Source organism: Lissotriton helveticus, chromosome 10 (genome assembly GCF_964261635.1).
Source record: "Lissotriton helveticus chromosome 10, aLisHel1.1, whole genome shotgun sequence".
In the NCBI taxonomy this organism is placed as follows: Eukaryota; Metazoa; Chordata; class Amphibia; order Caudata; family Salamandridae; genus Lissotriton; species Lissotriton helveticus.
Genome location: NC_136071.1, coordinates 653,734,751 through 653,760,845, shown reverse-complemented (window position 1 = coordinate 653,760,845; position 26,095 = coordinate 653,734,751). Strand labels below are relative to the sequence as shown.

General features: G+C 47.8%; 1 protein-coding gene across 4 annotated transcripts in view; it reads left to right on the top strand.

Annotated features, from left to right (window-relative positions):
• The window catches only part of LOC144784431 (multidrug resistance-associated protein 1-like), a 1,265,484-nt gene that overhangs the window by 1,054,508 nt on the left and 184,881 nt on the right, over positions 1-26,095 (top strand). For all 4 annotated transcript variants that reach the window (XM_078663181.1, XM_078663182.1, XM_078663179.1 and 1 more), the window contains one exon: positions 20,281-20,382. In XM_078663181.1, the coding sequence (XP_078519307.1) occupies positions 20,281-20,382 (102 nt within the window). The remainder of the gene's footprint in view (positions 1-20,280; positions 20,383-26,095) is intronic.

The window sequence follows — 26,095 nt, the reverse complement described above, 5'->3', positions numbered from 1 at the left end:
CTGTGGCGAGTGTCAGAGCGGCCCTGGACTTGCAAAACTGGCCTCCAATATTTCCGAACTAAAATAAAAGCACCAAAATACACACCTTTCACAAAAGATCGCCACGCACTTTCTGTCAGTCACTTTGTTCCTGCGCTATCATTTTGCTCCGAGTTGGGGGCAATTAGGCAACATGGCATAACGGCATAATTTCAGATACAACGTGTAATGCAAAATTCCTGATAGTATGCCAATTACTGAGGCATACTTGACATTTCGTCCCGACGTAGTCAAAAGGCCAAAGCAGATCTGTTGACCTCAGCCCCTTTCCCCCCAAAACCCACCCGTCCCTTACAAGCCGGTAGGATGGAATCCAGAGAGGGAAATGCATCCTTGATAAATGTAGCGATTTGAAGGTCATGAGTTTGAATCCCATGAAGGCAGCCTCGTTCTTCCGAGGTTAATAAACTGAGTAGCACAAATTGGGTACTAATAAGATCTGTTACTCGTAACACGTTTAGGATGAGCAGAAATATGGCATAAAAACAAATTGTTGTTAGTTTCTAATGACTTCAGCTGCTGCTGTAACGCGGCTCTTAAAAGCTGCAACTTAAGAGCTGCTCCCCCTCCTTCCATCTGCCTCCCCTCCCGCACCTCCATCCTAGATTTGGAAGGATGCCCTGTTTGTAACCCACCTCAATGCAATAGAAGCAAGCCACAAGGTACACTCACAAGCATGAAGATCAGAAGCACCACAGAACATGTATACCAGTGACTGGGTCGTTGAGTGTATAATGAGGAAGGGGCCGCAGAGTTGGGAAGAGGAACATTCACTGGAAGGAAGACGTGTGAAAGAACGAAGCGAGCTAAAGGCCAAGAGAGAGGACAGTGGCAGGAAGAAGAGACTGGGAAGGGAGAGAGGCAAGAAATAAGAGAAAAGAAGGGGAGAGGAGTCAGATGTGAGGAAGACAGCGGCAGCTTTATCCCAGGCGAGTCTTGCGGACGGGGCCGTTGCCGAGGAGGGGGCATTTAAGTAGGGGGAGTAGTGGGCACTGTGATCAGTGCGCATGATGGTTTGGCCTGCCTTCCCAGGCCGTCCAAGCGTCATGTGCAGCGAAGCTCTCTAAATCCCCAGTTGCATTGCCGAGACAGCAGTCACAAGCTTCAAGTCTCGCTGCGAGCGCAAGTGGAGAGCTCTCTGGCCAATCCTGATGCTGCCAGGGGATTCTGGGAGTCTGTACTGGTGGTGGGAAGGAGGTGGCGATGTGGCGATGTAGCAGGACGGGCAGGTATACTATTTTTTATTTTTCTAGTTTTTTATTGTAGTCGTTAGTTCCCCACCTCCCGCCCCACAATGCAGTGCGGACACCAGCCGCTACTGAGGAGGAAGATGAATTGGGACAGGTAAAAGAAGAGAGTGACACTGACACACACTGGCACTATGCCCCACAGTCCCAGCTAGCTAGTCCTATTCCCAGTCACACAGTCCCTGCTCCTGCCCCCAAATGTTACCCTGGCCACACAACCGCTGTTCCCTTGATAATGGTGAACTACCTTCAGGAGGTGGTGATAGTGAGGGCTGGATCGAAGAATAGAAGCAAGCAGGTTGCCAGGAACACTAATAGCCAAGATAGCAACTGGCTGAAGTCTTCTCATAGGCTCCACAGGGTGTCCTCACTCTAATCGATTCTATATTTCCAGATATTAATAACAAAGTGAGACCCTTGGCCATTTTCTGCCCTGCACAGCTTACAAAATCACGCCTTGAGTTGGTATAAACAAGACACTCTAGGGATGCCAGCAACTCCTTCGAACCAAAAACATTAAGTACTTAGTTGAAATGATAACCTCCTTCCCTCCCCCTTTGAACCTCAGAGCCAGCACCCGCTGCTCAACTTACCTCTGAGGGCGGTCCGCAAAGTGGTTTGCTACCGGGCGAAAAATGGGTGCTGCAACTCCCCTCTCTCCCTGAGTTTGCCAGCTAGGCACTGTTGGTGTTGTGGTGACTTCAAGAAGAAAAGTCTTACTTTATTTTCCCCACCACAGCTCAGGGCTGCCATCAAGGCGTATTTCGCATTGGGGTGCACTGACAGCAAATTAGAGCAATGCTGGAGCCTGTGACTACCACAGTCCTTACTGCATGCACGTGTCAATGCCATTGACAGAAGGTGGCGTTTGTGGGAGGGATACCAATGGTGTTCTTGGCACTGCAGATTGAGTTCCAAATTTAGGTTTAGCCATTAACGTGCTTTACATTTCTGTGTTGCACTATTATTTTATTTACAGCCGCTATTTTTGACCATTTATGTTTTTACAAAATCATAAAATGTCTAATTTTGTTAGAAAATTATTAGACATTTGAAGAGGGTGGATTATTGTCATGAGTCACATTCCAATGGGATTTTGGTACATGATGACAGTTTATATTTTTGATTAGGAAATGGTATTTAGAAGTGCCTTTTGCTACAATTTCAAGCTGTAAAATTAGTGCACCTTATAGTTACAGTTTGCTTGTCTTTTCATAGAATGGTGATAGATTAGAGTAATAGCAGTCACTTTAAATATGAAAAAAAAACATTTAGCCAGATACTGTCAGACTAACAATTGTTCAGAAGCTGGCCGGTTTAATGACGTCAGGTGCACCTGATACTCCTACTGCTTGTGCTATGTCTACATTGTTGTGTATTATACACAAGTAAATTTAATTATCATATTTTGGATTATACACAAGTAAATTCAAGTATCATTCATATGTTGGAATATACACAAGTACATTTAATTATCATATGTTGGATTATACACAAGTAAATTTAATTATCAATGTCCAAATCAATTCAAAACACGTCAACATTTCTAATCCTGATCCTCAGCTGATCCTCTCCCTCACCAGAGACCCCGACACCGCCAGAACCTGCCTACACAAAGGGATGAAAGACGTCGCCGAGTGGATGAAGGACAGCCGCCTGAAACTGAACTCGGACAAGACGGAAGTCCTCATCCTTGGATCTTCGCCCTCCGCCTGGGACGACTCCTGGTGGCCCCCAGCCCTGGGCACCGCACCCAAGCCAACTGACCACGCACGCAACCTGGGCTTCATCCTGGACTCCTCCCTCTCGATGACCAGACAAGTCAACACCGTCTCCTCATCGTGCTTCAACACCCTGCGTATGCTTCGCAAGATCTTCCGCTGGATCCCGACCGAGACCAGGAAGACTGTCACCCAGGCACTCGTCACCAGCCGACTGGACTACGGAAACGCCCTCTACGCCGGAACCACAGCCAAGCTACAGAAAAGACTCCAGCGCATCCAGAACGCCTCCGCCTGACTCATCCTGGATGTCCCCCGGCGCAGCCACATCTCCAGCCACCTGAGGAATCTGCACTGGCTCCCCGTCGACAAGAGGATTACGTTCCAGCTCCTCACCCACGCACACAAGTCTCTCCACGACCTGGGCCCCAAGTACCTCAACGACCGCCTGACCTTCTACACGCCCACCCGCCAGCTACGGTCCACCAGCCTCGCCCTCGTAGCCGTACCACGCATCCGAAGAGCAACCGCCGGAGGAAGATCCTTCTCTTACCTGGCTGCCAAGACGTGGAACTCCCTCCCCATCCACCTCCGGCTGACCCAGGACCATCTCCCCTTCAGGAAACAACTCAAGACCTGCCTGTTCGAGCAGTAGCATACCCCCTCCCCCAAGCGCCTTGAGACCCTCCCGTGTAAGTAGTGCGCTATACAAATGGTATGATTGATTGATTGATTAATAAAGGGCAACATACGGTCATGAGCTGTTGACAGCTTTGCTACTTGTTTCACTTCACCCCCCCCCCCCCCCATGGCTATTACCTCAGTTTATGAGTGAAAAGAGTGTTATCCCAAATTAACCACCTTTAAACACAACAAAAAAAGAAAAATCCAGAAAACAGTAGTTATTCCTCATCCTTTACAAATGCATGATGACACAACTACTTAAACAATGCAATAAGTTTAATAACATCTCTAAATCATCAAACCTTATCTCCAAGCTGTGTATATCCTACACATGCTGGTGACTGTCTAGTTGCGATGTGTCAACGTCTCTCCTCAAGCTCGGCTGCGAAGAGTAGACATTCATGTGCCATTGAGTGTGAGGCAGAATTGTTTCATCCTCAAGGACACCTTCATCCAGGATCAAGGTAGTCTTGATGACAAAATGGGGATGGGGCTGGATTAAGTCCTATTTTGCCTGGATTGAACAGAGATCCACACTCTACCAAATAATTGCAGTACCTCAAAGTGCAAATTGCAGAAATTCAGAAGACTGCCTTGGCAACAATCTAACCAAATATAGAAATCAAAGTGCTGGCCAGTGAGACATACCATGTCTTGCCTTCTGATACCAATGTTAAACCATTTACTCACCACCAGTCGATGGTAGACATTCAAACTCTTAGAAAAACGAACGCTCAAACATTGTTCCGCAAATGAACAATTACCACGCCTGCTGAAACACAATTTTTAATAGTTTGATACAATTGCTCTATCTCAATGAAATGTACATTTGGTGCTAGCCTTATTAATCTATAAGTTTAAGAAGATTTATATCCACCTCCTGGTGCCCTTTATATAACACGCAACTGTCCTTCTACACCCCCACCCGCCAACTACGATCGTCAAACCAAGCCCTCGCCGCAATTCCGCGCATCCACAGATCCACCATGGGAGGAAGATCCTTCTCCTACTTAGCGGCCAAGACCTGGAATTCCCTCCCTACCCACCTCCGCCTTACACAGAACCACCTCTCCTTCAGAAAGCAACTAAAAACTTGGATATTCGATAAGTAAAGTACCCCCCCTCCCCCAAGCGCCTTGAGACCCTCTGGGTGAGTAGTGCGCTATACAAATTTTCGAACTTGAACTTGAACTTATATGGTTCGGGATGGTAAGTGAACTCCAAGTGCTGCTTCTAAATCCTAAAAGTTATTCCCGAATTAAGGTGTGCACCCTTCATTTATTCAATAGATGTGCTCAGATGTACCTCTTAATAAAGATCAAGTTAACAAAACCTCATCCCAGCAGTACAGAAAACATATTTCATAAACTTAACTTTCAAGAGCCTTTGATATTTTAGTTGATAAAGCCAATCATTTTAGGGTGTTTTCGGATTGTTTTGACAATGAAAATACCCCAGGAAAGCAAGTATCTAAGGCCTCAATTGCATTCAGAATTTCTTACATTTCTTCCTGCAGCACCTCTATGGAAATACCCCTTCCATAAGGCAGTATTCATCCATGAATTTCAATGTGCTTTTTCAAGTTGATGTCTGCGTGGTGGCCATGTGAGCCACTGTACATGTATTGCTCCTCAGAAGCATCATCTAAGGATGAAGGATACTTTGGATAAGCTAACAATCAATCCATGTTCTCTTAAGTTCAGCTTGTTCCAGTGCTTTTTTTATGTATCATTTCTTGTTTCCCTTGGTAAATTGTTCCTTTAATTTGGGAATAGAATTTGGGTGAGCCACATGATAAATGGCTTTCATTTTAATGCTAGAATGTTTGAATCAAGATGTACAAAGCCATTTTGTGGTTGCAGACTCCGCAATTTGCTAAATCACAGGTTGCCCCAGTATTGGAACTTTCATAGATTCCCATGCTTTTGTATCATTCCACGTCGTCGGAATGGGAGTCTTGGTAACAAAAAATACCATAGCAGTAGGTACAAAAAAGAAGAAAAAAGGCCTAGGCCTCATTCCCTTTTGTAGCATATCACCCTCTTTTTGTAAAAGAGACGAAAGTTAGGCATCAGCCAATCATAAGTGCCTCACCCCTTAAAACCCTCCTGAAGGAACCTCAGAGCTTCAGATTTTCTACCGCACGTTGTGCTTAGGGAGTCTCCTTTGAGCTCTGCTCAACTTCTACTCTTCAAGGAGTTTCTTCAGGATTTTTTCTTCAGATTCTTTTCAGATTTACTTCAGGATTGTTAGCAGCTTTCCAGGATGTCTGACAAGGGGAAGAAGGCCCTTTTCAAGCCATGTTCCACCTGTGGCAAGAAAAGGCTTTTTGTGGAGGATAAACATAAGGACTGCATCTATTGCCTCTATCCTGACCACAAGGCTGCGGACTGTAAGATCTGTCGCACCTTTTCGACCAAGACCCTCCGGGACCGGGAGGGTAGGCTTCTGACTTGGCTCTAGAAGCTGAAATCCAGGAAGGATACTGTCTCTAGTGACTGTGAGGATACAGCATCGGCATCTTCCTCACGAAGGTCAGTGAAAAGGGGTAGGGGTTCCCCTTCTCCCTCTGTGGAGCGTCCTCCTAAGGCCTCAAAAAAGACCCCCAGTGAGTCTGAGAGCCAGGGTCCCAGCAAAACTCCTCACCGAGGTGAAAAGGAGAGGGTAGGACCAGCTACGCCTTCCAAGGGTGAGAAGACTGACTTAGCCTTCAAGAAACCCTCTTCCCAGTCTTCTGAGAGGAGTTCTAAGTCCTCGACGACGAAGGCGGAGTTTTCATCGACGAAGAAATTGAAGACAAAATTGAAGTTGGTTCCGTCGACGAGCTCGTCGATGGTTGATTCGTCGACGAAGGGAACGTCTTTGAAGAAGGAAGCGTCGACGGCAGGTTCATCAGCGTCGACGGGAGGTTTACTGACGACGGCATCGTCGACGAAGACGACGACGACTACCACAGCGTCGACGACGAGAGTTACAGCATCGCCAACGATAATGATGACGACGATGACGACGACGACGACATCGACGGTCTCATCGACGACGACTTTGACTATGACGACAGCTGGATTGTCGACAGTAACATCGTCGACGACTTTGACGACACCAATCTCGTCGACGTGTGTGCAACCGTCGATGACAGAACCGTCGACGATATTGTCCTCTGAAAAGAGAATTACGATTTCAGTGACAAGAATTACACCGGAGAAGACATCTCCTAGGAGAGTGACCCCCTTACCACCAGCATTGTTTTTGAGGAAAGGGAGTCGGATGAGGATGACCAGGACTCATATAGCTATGCCAATAGTCCCTCTCAACTACTGGTCAAATGTCAAGAGACGGACTCTGAAGGGGGATATGACTAAGAGGTTGATGGACATCATCAGGCGGCCCAGTCGCAACATTATTCTGGGCAGGATATGGTTACAGTACCATCTTTCCTTCAGGACCTGCATAAGATGCTGCAGGAGTACAAATCTAAGGCGATTAGACCAATTCTGGTTCCGGCAGCGCCTGCTACGACTGCCATGGTTTCTGCCTCAACAGCTATGCCTGGATTGCCTACTCAGGTATCCCCTCAGCCTCAGACATATTTTCAACAGGATCCTTCCGGGCTGGTAGATGCCCATGATGATTCCTCGGATGAGGATCAACATTTGGAGCATGACTCTGTACATATCACTGAATGGAATGAGTATATCATTCCGGATCCCTCTTCTCCAGTTCCGGATCCAGTTGATTCCCCGCCAGCGGACATTGGAGGTTTCCATCAGCTGATGGAAAGAGCAGCTGGCAGGTTCAAATTGGCCATGCCTGCTGTGGCTACAGATTGTTTCTTATATGACTTCAAAGAACCCTTCAGGAAAACAACGAGGTCCATTCCTATTGTAGATCATCTGTGGAAGAAGGGCTTGAAGGCTATGAAAAACCCAGCGACGGTGGTCCCTGTGCTACCGCGTCTGGATAAGAAATACAGGGCACCTGACAATGGACCGGCAGCCTTAACGAGCCATCCCAAACCGGACTCGGTTATTTCGCAGGCAGCGCAGAGGAAATCTCGTAACCACTCTGCCCCCTTAACAACTCCTCCAAGCAAGGAAGGGCGGAGATTGGATAATGCGGGGAAAAGATTCTCATCGTTGGCGAATCTGCTAGTGCGAGCTGCCAATGCTCTAGCGATCTTGGGCAGATACGACCGCCAGCTTTGGTGTGATGTTGCCCCGTTCCTAGACCAGCTGCCTCCAGAGTCAACATCAGAGGCGAAAAAGATCTTGCAGGAGGGAGAAGCGACGTCAGTGGAGATCATTGACTGCGCCATGGACATTGCAACAACAGCGTTTCGTTCCTTGGCTGGGGCGGCAGTCCTCTGTCGCCAGGGGTGGCTGAAAGCTACTTGGTTTCGACCTGAGATTCAGAACAAAGTCCTCGATCTTCCCTTTGATGGGGAAGCGTTATTTGGAAAACGGATTGATGACACTCTGCAGGAAATAAAAAAGGGTACAGAAACTGCCAGATCCTTGGGTACCCTTCAATACCGCAAGTCTCCTTTTAAGGGTTCAAGAGGCAGAGGCAATAACTATAGGTAATCCAATCAGCAGCAGCGCTATTCTTTCGCAGGCTCAGGTTCCCAGCAATACCGTCAGCCTTATCAGCAGAGACAAGGCCAATCTTCCAACTACTCCAGGCCTTACAATAAGGGAAAACAGGCTGGACGAGGACGAGATTCCTCCAAGCGCCAATAGCGGCCTCCTGACTCTTCCTACTGGACCCTCCTCCTAGAAATCATCAGTTGGAGGCAGGGTAACCATATACCTTCAAAACTGGTCCAGGATAACATCGGATTGTTGGCTTCTCAACATCATTCGGAAAGGGCATACCTTGGAATTTACGCAAGTCCCTCCACCCAAGCCCCCGGCAGCCATTCCATCGAAACACCTGCGTCTCCTGCGGCTCAAAGTCCAACAGATGCTTCGGAAGGGAGCAATAGAGCCGGTCCCCTCCAATCAAAGGGGGCAAGGATTCTATTCCAGGTTCTTCCTGGTAAGGAAGACGCTAGAGAAATGGCACCCCATTTTAGATCTCGGGGAGCTCAACACCTATATTATCTCCCTGTACTTCAGGATGATCTCTCTCCAGCATATTTTGAGGCTTATAAGCCCGGGGGATTTCATGGCCACGCTCGATCTCGAGGATGCGTACTTCCATGTCCCGATTCACCCAGCACACAGAAGGTTTCTACGATTCACAGTAGCCAAGAGCCACTTTCAATTCAGGGTTTTACCCTTTGGACTCCACTCAGCCCCGAGGATTTTTACAAAGGTGCTGGCGCCAGTAGCAGCATTCCTGCAAAGGAACCATTTTCAGGTCTTTCCCTACCTGGACGACTGGTTGCTGAAGGCCCCGTCCAGGGAAGCAGCGCTGGACGCTGTTCAGGCTTGCACAAATTTGTTTCAGAATCTGGGACTCACTCTAAACAAAGAAAAGTCATCCCAAGTCCCGTCCAGAAAGGCTTGTTTCCTGGGAGCCATCCTGGATTCAAAGGTTTCAAAAGCCTTCCCTACTCTGGAAAGAAGGGAGAAGCTACAGGCCTTGGCTCGGGACTTACAAGAAAGAAGGTGTCTTTCAGTACGCCGTTACAAATCTCTGCTGGGGGTAATATCATCTTGTATTCCCCTGATTGCTCATTGCATACTAAGAATGCGTCCTCTGCAGGAGCAACTAGACAACCAATGGAAGCAGGTTCACGGATCGTTCGAGGACAGGGTGACCGTCACTCCAATGATGAGGGAAGCGGCCTTATGGTGGACAAATCAAGACAACTTGTCCCAAGGTCTATCCTTCGTAAATGACCCATCTCCTCAAGTGGTAACAACGGACGCGTCATTGGAGGGTTGGGGAGCAGTGATGCAAGACCTGCAGGTCAGCGGTCATTGGTCTCCTCAGGAACAACGACTCCACATCAACCTTTTGGAGCTAAGGGCAGTAAAACTGGCTCTGCAAGCCTTTCTTCCCTGCTTGGGAGGTTCGCAAGTGCTTGTAAGGACGGACAACACCAAGGCCATGCACTAAGTGAACAAGGAAGGAGGGACCAGATCTCGTCCATTGTCTCAAGAGGCTCAACAGATCTATGAATGGGCGATCCTTCAGGGAATATCGCTAAAGGCGGAACACGTGCCAGGAGTTCTGAACGACAACGCCGACAGACTGAGCAGGTCATCTTCAGTCAGCCACGAGTGGGAATTGAACCAGCAAGTTCTGGAAGAGGTCTTCAGCCAGTGGGGCAGACCGGAGGTGGATCTCTTTGCCACACCGACCAACAAGAAATGCCGGTCTTACGCAAGCAGATTTCACCATCAAGGGTCGCTGGGGAATGCGCTTTCGATAGCCTGGTCAAGGACATTTGTCTACGCTTTCCCCCCATCCCTCTGATCCCGCGGCTCATCAGGAAGATCAAGGTGGAGCTGTGCAGAATGATCTTAATAGCCCCTGCTTGGCCGAGACAGTTCTGGTACACGGAACTCCATCTGTTGTCGCTAGCTCCTCCTCTTCCTCTGAGGGTTATACCAGATCTCCTCACAATGTCCGAAGGACAAGTTTGGAACCCAGATCCGGAGTCATTACACCTGACAGCATGGCTCCTGAGCAGTGAGAGTTTATGAATCTCCCCATCTCAAGCGAAATTAAGGAGGTCCTCTCCCAGGCAAGGGCCCCTTCAACAAACAGGACTTACCCTCTTAAATGGAAAAGATTTTGTTGCTGGTGTAGGAGAGAAAAGATTGACCCCTTTGTTTCCAAGCCTCATCAGCTACTACCTTATCTGCTGTCCCTGGCTAAGTCGGGACTAGCCCATTCATCGATTAAGGTCCATTTGGCGGACATTTCAAGATACAAAAGGTCTGGGCCTGGGCCTTCCTTATGGTCTTCCAGGATTGTGAAGCAATTTCTGAAGGGCTTGTTCAGAGTCTACCCACCAGTGAGGCCTCCGCCTCCTACTTGGCAACTAAATCTAGTCCTTTCTCAGCTGATGAAAGGCCCATTCGAACCAATTCATCGTTCTGACATGAAGTACCTTTCATGGAAATTGGCTCTCCTCCTCGCTCTCACGTCGGCTAGACGTGTTGGAGAGTTGCAGGCTTTTACTATCCAGGAGTTTTACCTACAATTGAAAAGAAACACTGTGATCCTGAGAACTAACCCGAGCTTTATGCCTAAGGTACCCTCTGACTTCCACTTGAACGAGCCTGTTATTCTGAAGACGTTCTTCCCTCAACCGGCTACACCAGCGGAAAAAACACTGCATTCGCTGGATGTGCAACAATGCTTAAAATTCTATTTGGAACGGACTAAGGGATTTCGGAAATCCTCTCAGTTGTATATTGCCTTTGGGGGTCCAAACAAGGGCCTCCCACTATCCAAACAGAGTATTTCAAGATGGATCACAAGTGCCATTCTGCATTGCCACACTGCGGCAGGAAAACCTCTGACTGGCAGGATCCGGGCACATTCCACAAGATCTGTGGCATCTTCAACAGCCCTCTTTGCGGGGGTGCAGATTTAGGACATTTGCAGAGCTGCTACCTGGAGCAGCGTTCACACCTTTACTAAGCATTACTGCTTGGAGTCCTTACAACAAGATGATGCGGCAGTGGGACAGGCGGTCCTGAGGAACCTCTTCCAATAATTGGTGAGCTTACCTTTTTATCCCACCTTCCGTTGTTACACATTTTGTTATCTCTATGTCATGTTGGCTATTGCAATGATTTTATGACACAAAATGTGGTTCTTTATTGCTGACTGCTTGCTACTCTGATACAAAAGCATGGGAATCTATGAAAGTTCCAATACTGGGGCAAGAAGGATTAGTTACTTACCTGTAATCCTAGTTCTCTTCCAGGGGTATCCTCATCAAAGTCATAAGCATTAGAATATTCCCGCGCATGCGCGGGACCCCGGAAACACTATATTATATGTGCCCCACATATATATACTCATATATATATATATATATATATATAAACATGCAATAGCAGCCAAATCACATCAGAGCTGAAATATGCTGTGAAGAATTTCCACCATACATGAATAAAAAGCATTAGAAACATGAGAAACAACACCAAAGATTGTTTAGAAACTGTTTTAATGCTTAGGCAGCAGTAGAAATTCTTATAACTCACTGAAAGCATAGAAAGCTCCCAGGCTGCATTGCAAACACAGTCTAAAAAGACTGAAAAGCTAACCTGTAGCTGTATACAAAAAACTGACACCGTGCCTTTAAGGCACCCATGACCCCCGGTATCCCATCATGCCTCAGGGGTGACAGTTAAGTCAGTTGTTCTTTTTGGAGACTGAAACAAACGCAGTAACAAAAATAGGTTAACAATATCTCCTTATTAAAGAATATCCTTTGCCCAGGGAGGCGGGAGGGTCGCTTATGACTTTGATGAGGATACCCCTGAAAGAGAACTAGGATTACAGGTAAGTAACTAATCCTTCTCTTCCAGGGGATCCTCATCAATAGTCATAAGCATTAGAATAGAATAGCGAGCCTCTCCTCTTCCCTGCGGGCAAAGGAATGACAAGACAGTAATCCCATCAACAAGCCTGAGCAGGCTATAGGCTACCCAAACAGATTTCTCAAGGAGGCTTGCCCTACTTGAGTATCGGCCCTGGAATCAGATTCGAGACAGTAATGTCTCGTAAAGGTAAGAACTGATTTCCAGGTTGCAGCCTTGCATATTTCTGACATTGGAATGTCATGTAAGAAAGCAACTGTAGCTGCTTTCCCTCTAGTGGAATGTGCTTTGGGTGACATCAATAAAGGCTTGCCTGCAAGCTGATAGGCCAATTTAATGCAAGAGACAATCCATCTGGAGATGGACCTCTTGGCCGCTGGAAAGCCTGTTCTCATTGAACCATAGTTCATAAACAGCTGATCCGTTTTCCTGATCCCTTTAGTCTTTTCCAAATAGAACTTGAGCACTCTCTCTAAATCCAAGGAGTGCAGGGGTCGTAGGATTTGGAAAAAACGAAGGGAGGGAAATGGACTGATTTATATGAAAATCAGAAACCACCTTAGGTAAGAAAGATGGATGAGCCCTCAGGACTACTCTATTGTGGTGGAAAACAGTACATGGTTCCTTCGCACAGAGCGCTTGTATCTCGCTTACTCTGCACGCTGAGGTAATTGCCACCAAAAAAGCCGCTTTCCAAGAGAGATGTTGCAAAGAGTCCCTTGTGGATGGGCTCGAAAGGAGGTGACATTAACCTGGATAGAACCAGGTTCAATTCCCAAGGAGGAGAAGGATTTCGCACAGGGGGATACACTTTTTTCAACCCCTGGAGGAAGTCCTTAACCACCGGAACCTGAAAGAAAGAAATCTGATTAGGTGATTTCCTGTACGCTACTATGGCTAACAAATGCACTCTAATGGAAGCATATTTCAGACCAGAAGTTGCCAAGGAAAGGAGGTATGGCAGGATTACCTGATCCTGCCCTTTAGTCGGATCTAAGTGATGATCCCTACACCATATGTAGAACCTTTTCCACTTGAACGCATAAGACGCTCTCATGGAAGGTCTCTTAGCCTCCTTTAAAATGTGCATACATTCGGGAGGCAGGTTCAGATGCCCATATTGCAGGACCTCAGGTGCCATGCAGTCAGGTTCAGTGATGAGAGGTTGGGATGTAGTATCCTCCCGTTCATCTTGCTCAACAGGTCCGGTTTGCAAGGAAGTCGTCTGTGTGGACACACAGACAGATGTAGCAGGTCCGGGTACCACCACTGTCGTGGCCAATCCGGAGCTATCAATATCATCTCCATATCTGACCTGAGGAGCTTGGAAACTACCTTCAGAATCAGAAGTAGGGGAGGAAACGCGTAAGCAAATGTCCCCTGCGTCCCTGGCCGGTGGAATCTGGACGCGAAGGCGTGGCATTTTGCGTTTTCTTCGTCCGCAAACAAGTCTATGGCTGGACGACCCCAACAACGAAAAAGCTCTTCTACCACTTCGTCGTTTAGCACCCAGTCTGGCTGATCTTTGAAGTGCCTGCTGAGTGCGTCTGCTTTGATGTTTAACTCGCCTGGAAGGTGCACCGCCACCACTGAAAGGTTTCGAGAGAGAAGCTAGTGCCAGATGGTTTGAGCCTCCCGGGAGAGAGGGCGTGACCGCGTGCCTCCTTGTTTGTTCAGATAGAACATGGTGGTTGTATTGTCTGTCTGAACTAAGACTGAGTTGGACTCGATCACTGGAAGAAAAGCTTTGAGAGCTAGAAACACCGCTCTGAGTTCCAGCATGTTTATGTGGTACGTCCGCTCCTGTGCAGACCACTGACCCTGAATCTGAAGGGGACCCATGTGCGCTCCCCAGCCTTGTAGAGAGGCATCTGCCACTATAGACTGGGTTGGTAGTGGTTGGTGAAAAGGCACTCTCACCAGCACATTCCTCGTCCGAGTCCACCATTTGATGGCATCCTTCGCTGCTTGGGAAAGAGTGATACGATCTTCCCAACGCCCTGTCGCCTGGTCCCACTGGTCTTCGAGAGCCTGTTGTAGAGGCCGCATTCTCAGCCTGGCGTTTGGGATGAGAAAAATGCAGGACACCATGGAACTCAGCAGGGAGGCTACCTGCCGGACTGTTGGAAGCCGAGACTCTAATAGAATCCCACACTGCTGCCTCATGGAAAAAAGTCTCTCCTCCGAAGGAAATGCTTTTCCCAATTTTGTGTCCAGAACGGAGCCTAGTTAGTGGATGGACTGTGTCGGCCGCTGGACTGACTTCTCCAGGTTTACATGGAGACCGAGCCTGTGCAACTGGTGTAGGCAAAGTAGCAGATCGTGCGTTACCTGTACCGGAGACGGGCCCTTTAGGAGCCAGCCGTCCAGGTATGGGTAGATGAAGAGCCCCTTCTTGTGAAGAAAAGCCGCCACCACTGCCATGCATTTGGTGAAGACTCGTGGTGCGGACTTGAGACCGAATGGTAGCACCTTGTATTGGTAGGTTTTGCTTCCTACGACAAACCTCAGGTACTTGCGATGCCTCAGTGCAATCGGAATGTGAAAGTATGCATCTTGCAGATCCACCGAACACATCCAATCTCCGGCTTGAAGATGTGGGCATACTTGGTGAAGAGCTAACATGCGGAACTTATCTCTGACGATGACTTTGTTTAGGAGACGCAGATCGAGTATGGGTCTCATCTTTTTTGGGGACAAGAAAGTATCTGGAGTAGACTCCCTTTCCCCTTTGAGAGGGAGGAACTTCCTCTATAGCTCTTTTTTGTAGCAGAACTTTCACCTCTCTTCGGAGCAAGCTTAGCTGGTGAGGGCAAGAGTTCTTTGGAGGAATGTTCTTCGGAAGCGCACGGAAACGAAGCATGTATCCATTGCGCAGTATATTCAGCACCCACCGATCCTTTGTGATGCTGACCCACTCTGCCAGGTGTTGTGAAGCACTTCCTCCCACTGGAGTGGGCAATGGCGCCAGAGGAAGCCACTGCTCAAGACTTTCCTCCTCACGTGGTGGTAGAGGACTGCTGGTGACCTCCTCTACCCCTGCTGGATTTGCCTCGAAACTGGGATTTTCCCTGGTTCTTATTTTGGGACCACTGAGGGGTTTGAACCCTCTGTTGAGCCCCTCTCCCCTTGTTGGTCTTAAAGCAGCGTTTGAATTCTTTTTTCTTCTCCAAACCCACTGCTTTTACTGTATCCAGCTCTGTCTTCATACGGGTCATCTCTTCGTCAGCATGTTCTCCGAAGAGAGAGGAACCCGAAAAAGGAAGATTAAGGATGCGATGCTGAGCATCCGGCTTCAGTCGTGTGAGACGCAACCAAGCTGATCTCCTGGCACAAACCCCATGTTAGTAGGAATGTGCCGCAAGCACTGCACCGTCCGCTGCAGTGCTTATCAACTGGTTCGCCACCAGACATCCTTTTGTCATTGTTTCTTCGAAGTCCTTTTGGTCCTCCTTTGGCAGCTTGGACTTGAACCTTTCCATGGAGTCCCATAAGGCTCTATCGTATCTACCCAGCAGTGCGGCCGCACTGGAGACCTTCAGCGTGGAGGCAGCTGAATTGCAAACTTTGCGACCCCACGAGTCCTGTGATTTGCTGTCCTTATCTGGTGGGACTGAAGAGGAAGCAGCAACTGCATGCGTCTTTCTTGCCGCTGCCAATATCACAGAGTCTGCTGGTGGGTCAGATTTTACAAAAACTGGGTCAGAAGAAGCTGGTTTGTATTTCTTCTGTATGCGGGCTGGCACTGCCCTGATGGCTGCTGGAGTTAGGAAAACGTCCTTGACAGGATCCATAATCCTCGGGACTAAAGGCAGCAGTGGACGAGAGACAGATTTTTTGTGCAAAGTCTCAAAAATTACTGTCGTAGTAACCTGGGGGACAGACATTTCAATGCTCAGCTTCTGAGCTCCTCTTTGCAGGACATCTAGGTAAGTGCCGATGTCATCCACTGGAGAGGATCTAGAAGTAGGACTATCCGTCAGCGTGGGAGAGTAATCCCTTTTGGAAGACCTGGTAGAAGAGGTAGATGAAGAAGACGGAGTGACGTCTACGGTGAGCACCGTGCCTCCTCTCACGTGACCTTCTGGAATGGTCTTCCCTTCTAGGAGAGCGAGATCTGACCGGATCTTCTCTTCTGGGAGAACGAGATCTGACCGGATCTTCTCTTCTGGGAGATCGAGATCTAACCGGATCTTCCCTTCTGGGAGAGCGAGGTCTGGTAGGTCTTCTCACAGGTGATTTGTCTGCTTGGCGCCTGGGAGGACTATGCCTGTCCACTTCATCCACCAGTCTCTGGAGAGGAGATCTGTGTTGCGGACTGACATACTCGTGCATACGTTTGGTACCCCCTGAGTCTCGCCAATCATCCAAAGACTTGTACCATCTGGGTGACAGTCTGACCTCCGCAGCCGAAGGATCTGGCTGACGCACAGGAGATCTGAGGACAGGACTTCTGGACCTTGAAGATGTTGTTGAGGAGCCTGAAGACTGTGAAGTGGAATGACGAGAAGCTGACTCCGTAACCATGATCACAGAGTTTCTTGACAACGATCGAGCCCTTTCTGCATGTCTCGACGTCAAGCGTTCTGGCGTCGTATGTTTGTGTCCTGAGGCCGAATGCCCCCGGGGAGTCGGCGGGTCCATCAATCTCGCCTTCGAATGCCTCGACGGCGAGGATGCGAGGACGTCGAGTGGCGATGACCAGCAGTCGACGGAGCCCTCTCATTCGACATCGAACGGCGGTGACCAGCCGTCGACGGAGCCCTCTCTCTGCGACGACGGCGGAGGGTTATTGGTCACCCTCGACACCGAACGTCAACGAAACGTCGACGGAGACTGCGTCCTCGATGCCGATCGACGTTTTGCTGTCGACGGCGGAGGGGTCTTGGTCCTCAACGCCGAACGTCGTTTCTTAGACGACGGTGGAGGGTTCACACTTCTCGACGCCGGTCGTCGCCTGGATGACGACGGCGGAGGAGTGACCTCCCTCGACGCCGATCGTCGCCGGGTTGACGACGGCGGAGGGGCCTTGGATCTCGACGCCGACCGTCGCCCGGTTGACGGCGGCGGAGTCACATTTCTCGACGCCGATCGTCGCCCGGTTGACGACGGCGGAGGGGATTTCGACGACGGAGCTGGATCCTTCGACGTCGTCGACGTACCTGGTCTTCTTTTCGACGGAGAGCCCGCCGTCGACGGTAGTTTTGAAGATAAATGACCCACCGGTGGCTCTTTCCTCAGCGCCAAGCCTGACGCTGAAGCTGAAGGGTGTGAACACTTCTCTTTTGAAGATGTTCTAGCCTTCTTGGAGCCCTTCTTCACCGGAGCCCTTCCTCTGGATGACCTGTGAGCCAGGCCATAGATGTGAATCCTCTCCCTGTCTTTGAGAGTTCTTCTTGACAGGTGCTCGCAGTGAGGACAGGTGCCTGGATCATGTTCTTCAGGCAGACACAGGATACAAACGTCGTGGTTGTCTGATTCTGCTTTCTTGTTGCCACAAGAAGGACATTTGTCAAACAGTGAAGGCATTCTCAGCTGAAAATGCTCACTAAACTAACTTAAAAAGCCAGTGTCTTACTTGACTAGAAGTAAAATGTCAAAGTAAGTAGAAAAAGTTGTTAAAATGAAGTAATTTTCTGTCAGAAAACAGAAATTAGTGGAGCTGTGTTACCAGGATCCTTCCTGAAGGAGCCGGAAAGAACAACTGACCTAACTGTCACCCCTGAGGCATGATGGGATACCGGCGGTCATGGGTGCCTGAAAGGCATGGTGTCAGTTTTTTGTATACAGCTACAGGTTAGCTTTTCTGTCTTTTTAGACTTTGTGTTTGCAATGCAGCCTTTCTATGCTTTCAGTGAGTTATAAGAATTTCTACTGCTGCCTAATCATTAAAACAGTTTCTAAACAATCTTTGGTGTTGTTTCTCATGTTTCTAATGCTTTTTATTCATGTATGGTGGAAATTCTTCACAGCATATTTCAGCTCTGATGTGATTTGGCTGCTATTGCATGTTTTTATATATATATGTATATATATATATATGAGTATATATATGTGGGGCACATATAATATAGTGTTTCCGGGGTCCCGCGCATGGGCGGGAATATTCTAATGCTTATGACTATTGATGAGGATCCCCTGGAAGAGAAAACAAGTTACTTACCTGTAACTTTGGTTCCCCAGTATTGGTAACTTTCATAGATTCCCATGCGCCCACCCACCTCCCCGAGGAAAGCTCAGCCTACAACAGATATGGTGTCTGGTACACAACGGCTACGAAAATCTGAGGCTCTGACGTTCCTTCAGGAGGGTACTAAGGGGGGAGGCACTTCTGATTGGCTACTGCCTAAGTTTGGTCTCTTTTACAAAAAGAGGGTGATATGCTACAAAAGGGAATGAGGCCTAGGCCTTTTTTCTTCTCTTTTGTACCTACTGCTATGGTATTTTTTGTTACCTAGACTCCCATTCCGACGACGGGGAATGATACAAAAGCATGGGAATCTATGAAAGTTACCAATACTGGGGAACCAAAGTTACAGGTAAGTAACTAGTTCTCTTATGTGACTAAGAAATGGCTTTTTATATGCAGGATTAAACACATTATGTAAGTAAGAAAAACACACATCACAATTAGGAAAAGATGTTTCAAGCAGCGACAGCTGGCACGGCCCGGGGGTGGCAGGCACAATGTAAAACTTAAAAATAAAAACAAACACTTATCTTGCTGCCGGGTCCCGGGTCTCTGCTGCTTCTCTCCTCTGTCGGACTCCAGGAACAGGAAACACTACCAGGCTCCCCTGACCAATCACAACACTGCAATGCAGCATTGTGATTGGTAAGCACCCAGGCTCCTCTGACCAATAACAAGGTTGAATTGCTGTGATTGGTAAGCAACTAGGATCCCCAGACCAATCTCAACGTGGAGAACAGGAAAAGTGTGCATGACTGTTTGGTAGGTCCGAGAGGGCTAGCCAAACAGTCATGTGCACATAAGAGTGGGCAAACCACACCTCCTCTGCCCTGCTCAGAGAGCAGAGCAGCCCCACCTGTCCTCCTGCAAATCAGTGCAGAAACATAAAAGGATAATAACTCAAAGTTATTATCATTTATGTTTCCTTTATTTGCACTTCTTAAAAGCAGTGGGGTGACTCTCCTCCACCATAGCGGAGGAGCCACCTCTGGTTATAAGGAGTATCCTTTCCTATTTACCATTCATTATGGTATGTATCAATGGTTTGTGACAGCAATTGCAGTCGCAAACATCAGTTACCAACTGATTCTCAAAGAGAGAAAGTCCCCTTTGAACTTCTTCCCCTTTGTGAATCATATCAAAAACTGTCCTGTATGGGAATGTAAACAAAGGGATATTGGTCTGTTGTTTCTTGCAGGTGATCATCCCTGTGTTGTAGCCAATCACCGGGGGCCACAAATAGCGACATTCATTCATTCATTCATTCCATTCCACAAATAGCGACATGCTAAATTTCTGGGAGCGGTTGGTGGCACACAGTGTATGCACAGGAAGGGGGAACATCCTTTTCAACGCAACTTTTACCACGCAGTGCCTTTACGACGCAACTATTACAACGCATGTTATTACAACGCATATCGCTGGGGGGGCGCTCTAGGATAGGGAATAGATTTAATTTACTATCCAACACCTTCCCTACTATCCACGGGGACTGGAGTTGGAATAGTAAATTAAACTATTCACTATCCAGCACCCCTTAACGCTATGCGTTGTAACAGCATGCGTTTTAAAAACTGCGATGTAAAGGCATGCGTGGTAAAACCATGCGTTGTAATGTCATACATCCACATGAAGAGGTGGCCAGCCTTTAGAGAAGAACATGCCTGTGTGAAGTTTGTATCACACACCACTTGTGTATTTGAACAGCCTGAGTAGTTTCAGGTCTTGCCACTGTGGACCACAGTCTGCATTAGTTGTGAATTTAGGTCTATTAAGTAAGATTACTGAGTAATCATAAAGGTAACTATCCAGGAAGCAATAAGACAAACTGTAATATTTGTACAATTTATCTTGAATAAAACTAAGTTTAAATTTTTTCATGTGTTAAGCTGGTAGGTGTTTTGGGAATGGCAGTCTATACCGCAACCGAACTCGAAACCAACAGTGTTGCCATTGAGCGGGTGAAGGAGTATTGTGACGTAGAATCTGAGGTATGACATTTTCATGTTTACATATTTACAAAGTGACCTATATGTTATCCTATATTTCATTGAAACTCATGTTTGTTTAAATGTTATTTTGTAGTATTCTGTTTTTAATCAAAATGTAGACTTTGCTATTTGTATAAAAAGATATATATTAACATTTTGGGTTGTATTAAATGGATGAATGGATTATCAAAGCATTTTCCTTTTACATCTCAATGCTTTATGGAACGTATTGCCTTTCCTTTTGTGTAGCAAGAGCACCGTTAAAACAACAATCATATTTATCTAAGTAAATCTTTTAGAATTCTGTACCTATCTAGAAGTATTTCTTGTTCTGGTTTCACTGTGTACCGGACACTGCATTCCACTTTGATACAGATACCAGAGCAAGGGATCCTGTTTCACCAATATTCGCCTTTCTACATAAGCTCTCTGATGCTAAAATCTAGTCCAAATCCCTCTGCACAGTGCCTAAGGCAATGGACCCTTATTCATCTATCATACATTAAACCAGATTTGTGTTTCTGACAGACTACTATAGAGCGCATAATCCAAAGATGCAGAACTGTTGGGCCAGTCTTACCTGTCATTTCATTTTCGAAAAACAAAAATCATCTCACCTGACCTGACCTACCTCCATTAATTCAACACATTTCCTCAGATGGTCCTCTTTAAAAAAAAAATGGTAGCGAAACTTCATCCCAGCAATACATAGAACGCAACATTTTCAAATCGGGGGTTCTTTCCAACTTTGCATTCCCATACTCCTGATTAGCCGATGCAGGCTGCATCCTGTCACGTCTTTTTATAAGCTGTTGATTAAAATCTTATACTAGTGTTGCAAATAATTATGAACGCAACTTTCTTTAAAGATAAAACACCTTTGTGTGAAGAATGACATTTAAAAAAAAAAAACGTGCCAGCCTTTACGATCGACTTAAGTTGGATTTGTGTGGAGCATCGACTGAGAAGACACCAGCTAGGGTAGCGGACCACCATGTGTAGACAGAGTTTAGGGGGCTCTGTAGCAGACATCTGGGGGCACCTAAGAGGGACTCACCTGGTTCCTCCTGGTCCCGCTGTTGTTTCCTTCCCGCTGCTGAACCCGGCCATCAGCGCAGCGTGGACGGACTTGGGGGACTACATCTCCCATGAGCCCTTGCGCCGGAAGCCGACAACGCCTGCATTCTAACGCGCCCAGAGGCGCTTAAAAGTCAAGAGAGCCCCGGTGGAGCGGGGCTCTGTAACAGACATCTGGGGGCACGTAAGAGGGACTCACCTGGTTCCTCCTGGTCCCGCTGTTGTTTCCTTCCCGCTGCTGAACCCGGCCATCAGCGCAGCGTGGACGGACTTGGGGGACTACATCTCCCGTGAGCCCTTGTGCCGGAAGCCGACAACGCCGGCATTCTAACGTGCCCGGAGGCGCTTAAAAGTCAAGAGAGCCCCGGTGGAGCGGGGCTCTGTAGTAGACATCTGGGGGCACGTAAGAGGGACTCATCTGGTTCCTCCTGGTCCCGCTGTTGTTTCCTTCCCGCTGCTGAACACGGCCATCAGCGCAGCGTGGACGGACTTGGGGGACTACATCTCCCGTGAGCCCTTGCGCCGGAAGCCGACAACGCCTGCATTCTAACGCGCCCGGAGGCGCTTAAAAGTCAAGAGAGCCCCGGTGGAGCGGGGCTCTGTAGCAGACATCTGGGGGCACGTAAGAGGGACTCACCTGGTTCCTCCTGGTCCCGCTGTTGTTTCCTTCCCGCTGCTGAACCCGGCCATCAGCGCAGCGTGGACGGACTTGGGGGACTACATCTCCCGTGAGCCCTTGCGCCGGAAGCCGACAACGCCTGCATTCTAACGCGCCCGGAGGCGCTTAAAAGTCCCGAGCAAAGGGCGGGCCCTCTGAGGCCCTCAGAGGTCGAGGAGGCCGGGCCGGGTGCAGGTCTCCCCAAGGTACGTCTTCTCCACACTCCTTGCATTATTCGGATTGCCTGCCGGACCGCTACATACTTAACCGACCATTTGAGGGGAAAACGCAGTTTTATATATACCATCCTGTTCCTTGCGAACTTGCAAACTCCACTGCACGGTATATTGCTTTTCCCATCTTGCCATCTGAGTGACTATAACTATTGCATATATCGTATTGTACCTGTGCCCTATACTGCGCCTAGTTCGGCATTAGGTTTGCCCCGACTCACCCGCTTCTGTGCAATAGTCTCCCTATAGGGGATCCGTTTGTCATCACTGCCATTTAGCAGGGAGAGTGGGAGGGTCCAAGCCCAGTATAACACCTTTTGTCTTTTGTTTGGAATTGAGTAACACCCTACTTGTGATAAATATAAACGCATCCAAACTAACACTATGACTACTAGGGGTACTAGAAGCAAAACAGCAGCTGGGGGGGTTCCAGTGATAGGCCCAATAGATAACTTTATAACAAGGGCCAATGATGCCATAAAGCAGGGCATCTCACTCCTGGAGCGCAGGGTTTCGCAAGATTTAGCTCTAGCAAGACGATCATCCCTTGGGCTCATCGCATCGGCAAGAACACTAGTTCAGGCCAGAAATATCAATACTGGACCTACAATTGATGTCCGTGCTGATATTCACAGTATACCAAATGAGGTTAATTTATCAGCATCAAACCCCTTAATAGACTCAGATTTAGAATCTACCATGGACCTGGAAAGGACCCCGGACCTGCTCATCGACCCTACACCAGATGAAGCAGTTGTAGATAATACAAGGCAATTAAGGGGTAGGCGGGAGGGTGCCATACGGAAACAAATAAAACACACAACACAGCTTAGCATGTCTAAGGTTAGAAAGTATAGCGCGCCAAAGCGAAAGGCTAGGAAAGGAGTTAACTCACACCTAAATGCAGATGGAACAAATGTAGCCATCGAGATAGAAAGCGAAGAGTGTCAGGGGATGCCGCAAGTCACAGGGGACAAACCTGACGCAAATATTGCAAATGACCAACTGTTGGAAAGAATGGGTGAACTTTTTAGCATCTATTTGTCCCCGATAGAATCCACACTTGTACGCATTGAAAAGCAATTAGCTGAATTAAGCGCTCCCATTAAAAACACTCCTAGCGATGGGGCGCCAACTTGTGTGGGACCTAAACCCAAGAACACCTCAGCTCCTATTATGACTACAAAGCTCAAAACCCCACAAGCTCCATGTAAAGGAACTGCTGCCAATCAACTGGCAGTAAATACTATCACTAATCCTACCGTTAATCCTCCTCACACGACCAAGGTAGCCACACAGTCAGGGAAGGGGCAAAATACTGCCCTGAGCAAGGGAATCCCAACCAGTCAAATTAATAATTCTGCTCAAAATCCCCCAAGTGCTCAGCCCGTCCAAAATATGGCAACTAACACGAGGCAGATCCCTCCCCGCATCAGCCTGCCGCCTGAATGCGGGGCATACGTGCTGGTCCTAGTTAATGTTTCCAAACTTAGGAAGGACCAAGAAGAAACCCCCACATCCCTCAAGAATAAGACCCTACACTGGTTAATTACAAATTGTAACTTCCCAATGGAAGGGGCAAGGGAGATCATTCACACTCCGAGAGTGGGATGAGTAGGCCCACTGAGAAAAAGGTTCGAGGGGGACTGCATAATTGTAAATTTTAAGAACCCCCAATGGGCCGAAAAAACTTTGGCTAGTGCACCACTACCCTCACCATGGGAATTTAACACCACCCTGCTCCCATTGGGTTACTTTTATAGACATTTGATTTCCCCTAAGTCAAATATGGTGAATAACCCCATTTTGCCCTACCAGGACCCAAATTTCTGTACTAGGATTAAGTCTCCACTTTTTCACCAGAACCAAGACCTCAATCCCCTGAAGGGCCCTGTACAGTGCCATCAGGCCCCAATGCCAACATATCCGTTGTACTACCCCCACTTTCCCACAATGCCCCAGCATGACCACAGGGAAAGGTTATATCCAACAATCACTCCAAATCAGTTTATGCATCAGAATGAAGCAAGGGCACTATTTAACATCCCAACCTATAATCGGTTTGAATATGCCTTTTCAAATTTAGATGAGCAGGATTGACTGGATAATAGGGTAGGTAACAACATTGGAAGTATAGATACAAGCAATGACAACAAGGGATATCTATTATCAGCAGAAGAAAGCACAATTCAGGAAAGATTACCTGGTGATAGGGACGGCAATAGTGGTTGTCCAGTAGTTGGCAACATTAACGAGGAACATCTACTAGCAACACCGGCTAATGTCACCCAGGGAACACTAACACATGACCACACTGCTATATTCATACCCACACATGAATATAAAATCCCTACATCGCCCGAACCCGATGTGAATATAGTGAGGAGCCTTGGGAATAAGCCTACTAGACATCCCAGCTATCGTGGTTTGTCAATTCTTAGCTGGAATGTAGCTGGGCTAGAATCATGGCTCTCAGATCCTCAATGGGCCAAGATAATCGATGGTATAGACATTGTTATGTTTCAGGAGACCTGGGCTGTCGGGAACCTATACATAGAGGGCTATTACTGCTTCAGTGTAACAGCGCCCAAACCTAGGTTTGGCCGAGAAGTGGGCGGTTTGTTTATTGGGATTAAGATATTGGGTGGTGGCACAATCAGAGATTTGTCTAGGGGGAATCCGAATATACAAATTCTTGAATACAAGTTAAAGACTCTGATTAATTTAATCAATTTTTATATTAATGATTTTTACTGTGTGTAGGAGAGTAGGGTCTGCAATCCTATGATCACCCAGATTTTTGCTTTTTGCTGCACTGGTTTACGACTTTCCCTGGCTGTGGGCCTGCTAATCAGACCCACAGCCTAGCTGTTCTCTCTATCCAAATTGTACTCAGGTACTGAATTGGCACTGGGCCCTCTCCAAGTCCCTGTACCCAGGGCTGAGGTGTACCCAGAAGTCTCCCAGGGGCTGAAGCATGTATTATGCCACCCCTGGGCTGACTAACTAAACTGACACAACTGGCTGCACGACAGCTGGGGCAAGGTGGTGTACTCACCCTTTGCTTTAGATATAGTATACCTATATCTAACCCTAAAATGGACACACAGATCTCCTATCAGTCACTCCTATGGCAGGCCTTAACAATCCTGAAGGCAGAGTGCTTGGAATCGTGTGAGATGGTGCTCTGGCATGAGCTGAGCCTGTCTGCGGCTTTCGGGATCCATCCCTTAGCCGTTTCCATGATATCGCATACCATATACTCTTAAGTGCATTATAATCCTCGCGGTTATATGCCAACTCTGGTATCGCTTTATCAAAACATGTCGAGTAAGGTGTCATATGAATTGGAATACTAACCCCTCGCCAATTCTGGCGACGGGGTTAGCATTCCACCCTTCTAGAGGGACACGACATGTATGTAACCCCTAACCCCGGTTAAAGTCAGACAGAGCCTTAGCATCCACAAAATGGATGCTGCCACCGAGACACAAGTCTGCCCTCCTGCTGCTGGGAGTCCTTCCAGAGCAGGAGATAAGGACAAAGGGTTTCCTGCCAGGGGCGGTGCCAGCACTGTCCCAGACAGGATTTTGTGTATTGTAGGTAGGCAGGGCTTCAGAGGAAGGTGACTGCACGTGGCACCCCGGTGCTCACTGTGCATAGGCTGGCTTGAACCAGTTCCAGGGACACTCCAGACCCTGTGCTGGGGAAAAGCCCGCCAAGGAAGTGGGTGTAACCACCCCCC